This window comes from Aplidium turbinatum, chromosome 8 (genome assembly GCF_918807975.1).
Source record: "Aplidium turbinatum chromosome 8, kaAplTurb1.1, whole genome shotgun sequence".
Lineage (NCBI taxonomy): Eukaryota > Metazoa > Chordata > Ascidiacea > Aplousobranchia > Polyclinidae > Aplidium > Aplidium turbinatum.
Genome location: NC_137479.1, coordinates 9,168,160 through 9,174,291, shown reverse-complemented (window position 1 = coordinate 9,174,291; position 6,132 = coordinate 9,168,160). Strand labels below are relative to the sequence as shown.

The following is a 6,132-nucleotide window of genomic DNA, read 5'->3' as shown; positions in this document are numbered from 1 at the left end:
AATGAAAAGTGTTGTGGATTGAATTTGCCAGTTCCAATATTGATGTGGATGAGCAGTCATAATAATAATAATAGGATGGAGAAAGAAAACCGGACATAAAAGAAACCCATCCTCAGGCAAAAGCCCGTTTCAATGTGGCCCAGGAGAGCAGGTGTTGAGCTCTTTCTATGGTTAGACTGCACATCACACAGTAGCCTAAGACGATTGAGGTTTGATATCCAGTGTAAGTTATTGCTATGCTATGTATATACAGAATACAAACCAACATGGAAAATCTACAAACAATTAAATCAAGAAAATTGAAATATTTTGGCCACATGATTCGCAATAATTCTATTCAAAGACAACTACTAGAAGGAAAAATGAACGGCAAACGAAATAGGGGCAGACCACCAAGAATTTAGACTAATGATATTGAAGACTGGTCAGGACTTGATTACAAAACTGCACTAGAAAAATCTCACAACAGAGAAACTTGGCGTCTCATTGCCTCCAACCCTCACCGAGAGGAAGGAACTTAATGGTGAAGGCTACTGTACTGACAACTTGTTAACAGTTTTTTGTGTAGGTGTTTTTTTGTTTTTCTCATAAGCTACTAAGACATTTTTAGATATCTGAATAAAACCACAGGACTTTGTCGTGTGTTTCTGAGCACGGTGCTCTGTTCCTCAAGCATTCTACTCAGTAAGAGTTAATTATTGCATCGTTTTCTACACACTTTGGTTTTACACTTTCTTCAACAATTCATTTGTTCAGTTTTGTTGTTGCAGCGTTGTGTACACTGTAGGAAGGAGTTATTTATGTATTTTTTTCATTTGCGGATGTAGTTGCCTTTTGTTTTAATAAAGCCTAATCCAGGTTGTTAGACAAGTGTATTTAGTTCATTTCAATTTATTAAAATAAAGAAAGTGATTATTTTTCCACACTTAATGCCATGATTACAATCAAGTGTTGCCAGAGTTAGGATTAAAGTTAGGAAGGGTTAAGGTACGGTAAGCGTTAGAGTTAATATAGCCAAAGTGTAAGTATAGCCACAGCCTATGGTAAAATAAAAGCTGTGCATAAGTTCCTGCAAACCTCAAGAGTTTGGAATTGATACAAACTCCCCGGAAGCTTTAAGAAAGTGGCAGCATTGGAAACGAATGTTTCAAAATAATGTCGCAGGAATTGAGAGTGCAGATGCACAAGCCAAGCTTGACATTCTAGTAAATCTACTTGAGTTGCATGCTTATGCGCACATCAGCGAAAGTGACACTTACGATAACGTCATTGCTCAGTTGGACACCCTTTACAATACACCTTCCACAATGTGACATTTTTTTCGTCATTGCCCACATGGTCTCGCCCAATTGAGTTTTGCCTTCGGCTCGCCCAGATGTCATGTACTGATTTTTTTCTACATGAGCTAGGAAAGGGTTATAAAACAAAGTTTGGATGTTTTAATTGTTATAAAAGCATAACTAATGTGCTATTCATCAAAGTAGCCTACAGCCCTACAATGCATTTGGCCTATATATATAATATTTTAAACTTTGTTGAATAGTGAATAACTAGAGAGATAATATAATTTCGGGAGAGAGTTTGCTTTTTTATACCAAAGACAGGCAAGACACAACAATACCACAGGGTTGAGCATTACAACAGTATATATTTTACATATTTACAAAATAGTTTAACATTCAAACGTTTTCGGCTTAACCTAAGCCCTCATCAGGAATCTGAAAATATTAATAAAATGCAATAAATTTCAACTTCTTGAAGGTAACTAGCTAACTAATTGTAAGCATCAAGAAATACGCAGTGGTTAAAAGCAATAGTGTGGAAAAACCGGAAATGTAACAGTAACAACACAATATTTTGCATTTGGTGGTGTAATTGTACAATACCTTTGCACTGTTGACATTGAGCACGAAAAGGTTTCATGATGGATTTGGATGCAATTATTATCAACAAAAATGACAAAACTATTTATTGGAGGAAATTGTGTGACTCAGACCAAAAGGAAGTGGAGAGATTGACAAAGGAATGTTTTTGCAAAAGAGGGCCTATGAATAAAATGTTGTCAAAGGCATACCTTATTATGGATGATTTGATAAAATTTATCTGTTGTTTGGCTGTGGTAGGTATAGCACTTTATTTTAGTATCTGGTATCTTAATTACAATATTTAACGTGATTGCAATTATAATTAGCTTTAATACTTAAGCAGATGCTCCCAGAAAACTTCACAAATGAGTTGGAATAAATACCATTGTAAAAGAAAACAAAAATAATGGTATTTTCCTTTTGTTAGTTTTGTTACTGTATTTCTTTTTCACAATATCATTTCTTTTGCATTCTGACAAAGAAAAATAAATTGAATTGAATGGTGTATGGGCAGCTGTGTTAACAACTTCTTTATGGATCAGAATGTTGAGTGGTGCCTCTTATTTTGACCAGTGCTGTGCCAGATTCATTCTGAATCAACTGGATTAAGCATGTCCCAGACACTCGTCCCCTAACAGGCATCTACTTCCTCACACGGCTCTGGCGGCTGTACCTGACAATCACATGACTTTTTAGCCATAAAATCTGCAAATGGCATGACTGACAAATGACATGCAAATTACATGACTGATCGGCAAATGACATGACTGACATGACAAAAATTTGTAGTTTAGAGTCTAAACTACAAATTTTTGTTACAAAGTATTACAGCCATAGGTTGTTTGCCAAAATATATCAACCTGGTCTTTGATTAACAAATGTGTACATTAGCAGCATGTGTAGGCTACCTGTAGTGTGTGCTTAATCTAAAGCAACAATAGGTCAGTACAGACAATACTTTGTGACCTATTTTATATGTTTATTGTGAACTTTGGTTCAATACCAGTATCCTATATGTCACAATTGATTGATTATTATATGATAATTCATTTATTATTTTTACTATGCTAATTATTCTACTGATGTATAGACCCCATTGAAACAGAACTACTCCATCGGAGCCTATGATTCTAAACACAAGGATAAACTTTGTGCAATGGTGATTGTATCTCATTGTCAGCCCTTTCTACAAACCAAAGACACTTTTTTAATAGAAGAGAAAAAACCTACAGAAGATTCCGCTGGTTCTCAGCTGCGTCGGGTAACTAAAATACTTCAGTAATTTAAACCTTCTACACTCTACAAGTCTACAGGGATGTGAAATTGCTAGAATTAGGCTTCCAGAATGCCCTTGTTCTGTTAGAAGATAAGAGTGTTTACAATCAATTCGTTTTCTTTGAAATGATACAAATTTTTTCCCAATGTTGTAGATGTGGGTTCGTAGCTTTGGCATTTGATAATGTACTTTTATCCTATCTCATTTTCCAATGTATCTATATTATACAGTCTTCCTGCGCTATTAATTAATAGTACAGGTTCATACAACTACTTTGCACCTAAAACGTGAATGTATAAGCTCACCTTGGTGATGTGTGTTAAATGTGGTTAAATCTTGAACAATTGAGCATCCTTCCCAAGGCAAAAAGTTGTCTCTTGTTCGCAGTTGGTGTATTCTAGTACTACTGTTAGTAAGTGTAGTATGTTCTCCGCTGTGCTCTGATCGCCAGGAAGTATACCATATAATTTAATTTTTTTCTTACTTATTTTGTCAGCTTCGTTCACGATTTGATGCTGTCCTGTCTGCTTTTTTAACGTTGTTGGTATTTTCATGTATAATACTGTTTTCACTGTACTAGGCTAATGAGTTCATGAGCTTGATTTCCAATTTATTTAAGCAACAAAGATTTTTACGGACTGTTTTATTTTTTCAGTTTTTAGAAAAAGTTGGTGAAGGTCTCAGAGAGCACATTGGCACATCTAATTATCTAATGATTGAAATGGTAGCAGTGGACGATGGCTATCTTAACATGGGCCTCATGTCTCTTTTATTGGAAAGGTAAATAATAACGGCCGAGAAGATGATTGAAAGTACATACCTGCTGTGTACGAGAGACAGCTAAAACTTAGCTTGGCGTGTTGTGACCATAAACGGACCGTTTTGACCCGTTTCCTTGATTGCGCAGGTAAGCTAGAAAATGGGCAACGTGGCGTAGTAAAGGTGCCGTCTAATTCAATTATAAGTAAACTTGGAGGTAATCAGGTAAATTTGTTGGAATATTATTAATATGGACATAGGAAGCTTTGGGGTTCACCTTACCACTTTACACACTTTATCATAGAACCGGTTTCGACATCAGACATCGAAAATTAGACTCCACAACCCTATTTGCGACTGTGCGATCACAAATAATAACCTTCATGATGAGTCATCTCGATTTTCACATAGTCATATTTTTAGACTTAGGTTTATTGCAAAAGACAACAGCATTCGGTACATCTCAAGTGTATCTTCATCATACTACGCGCAACGTATGAATGTCAAGTTTGGATGCAAAGAACTTAAAGAAGTCAAATACAAAGACTACGTCGATAAAGTTACTGGAAAGATGCCTTTCAAAAATCCTCCATCACCACATACTTCTTGTAAACTGATGTGTTTGGATCTTGATGAACTTGAAACGTAAAAGTTTAAAATATCTACTGTATTGTATTCAAAGTTCATATAAATGCCTCTTCCGTTTTATGCATGTTTCATCGTATTAGGTTGAAGGTACTTATTTATAGAGATTGTATATATCTTTTTTTTTCAATAACTAGGGAAACGACTGTGTAATTTCAACCAATTAAAGGGATACTAAAGGAAAATCCTGACTTGGCAATTGTACACGTTCTTTGTGTTTAACATGCTACCATAAAACAATTTTCAATAAAATTTTGCCCCATTGCGGTCTGATCAGCATTCCGCGCGTACTTTTGTCGGAGCTTTCAAAACGGGAATGGGCGTGAGCAGCGAAGCGTGCGACTGTAAGTCTACGTCACTATAGACTAGCAATCAGCTGATCGAGCAATAGTTGTTACTGCGGGCGATTTAACTGTATACTATGTATGTATGCCGTATGTACATCAAAACATCAGATTTCAACATCAAAACATCAGACAGTTTGCTCAAAACATCAGATCTGATGTTAAAACATCAAATGTAGTAACGTGGATTTTGTAATTGCTGTCGATAGTGACGTATTCTCGAGCAGTGTTTCCACTTTTTGGTCATTTAAAAAAAATTAAAAATAAATGAAACATTGGACTTTGGGCCTTGCCAGTGCCATTGAAAACAAATTTTTTTGAAATGTATTCTTGAATGTGCAGTTTACGGTCACTTTACGCATTTTAATGCTTAATTTCCGTTTGAAAATTTCACTTAGTATGCATGCCTTTAAAGAAGGTGGACTGTATAAACTAGTGAAAAGGTAGATGCTGATCCTACGTTGGTTAAACTGCATTTTTTCGTAAATTCCCCACTTGAAGTAGTTCCCGTTGGCTATTCTTGATACATCGATGCTGTGTATTGTGTGCTGTCTGTGTTCGACTCCCGGCCGAGAGAATGGAACTGGCTACTCTTGCTGTCATTAGTAGGCCTAGCCTACCCAAGAGTGAAACTAATAGGCTATAAACTGAAGTTGTTAAATGATTCATTTTTGTGCTATATTGTGAACCTTACGTGGACTAATACTTTCAGAGATAGAAACACTTCGGTCAAATGTTCATGAAGATTGATGCGTTAATTAGATGCAAAATGGTTCACCTATAGCTTACAATATTTTATACAGTGAACTCAATTCTTATCGTGCAATATTTTGAAATACAGTCGAGTTTGTCGTTGTTGACTTTGTAAGTTGATTGACTTTATTCTGATATACAAAGAAACTAACCAATGCAATAAGCAATGATGAATGTTTGTTTGTTTTTCATATCTTTATCATGCATTGCGGGAAAGCGGACTTGAGCGCTATGCATCGGTGTACGCCTTCCGACGTACACCTGACCCACGCTGCAGCCGACGGCAATGTCTGTTTCCGGTTGTCTACCAGGGATGGAGGAACCATTTTAAAAGTAGGTGGGCCCAAAAGCGTAGCAGTCAAAGTTAATCAAACTTCTGGGGGTTCATGATTGCTTTTTGTGCCAACCAGCGAAAAATTTCCGTTTTGAGGCCCGATTTGGCCAAACAAAATACAAAATTTTTAAATTGCTCTATAGCACTCTACAAAAT

General features: G+C 36.1%; 1 protein-coding gene across 1 annotated transcript; it reads left to right on the top strand.

Moving 5' to 3' along the window:
- The first annotated feature begins 1,765 nt into the window (after positions 1-1,765).
- On the top strand, positions 1,766-5,784 carry LOC145775733 (uncharacterized). The gene is made up of 4 exons (XM_082587092.1): positions 1,766-2,119; positions 2,956-3,126; positions 3,797-3,921; positions 4,324-5,784. Exons 1-4 carry the CDS (start codon positions 1,922-1,924, stop codon positions 4,547-4,549), a joined length of 720 nt encoding a protein of 239 aa, XP_082443218.1. The 5' UTR covers positions 1,766-1,921; the 3' UTR covers positions 4,550-5,784.
- The last annotated feature ends 348 nt before the right edge of the window (positions 5,785-6,132 follow it).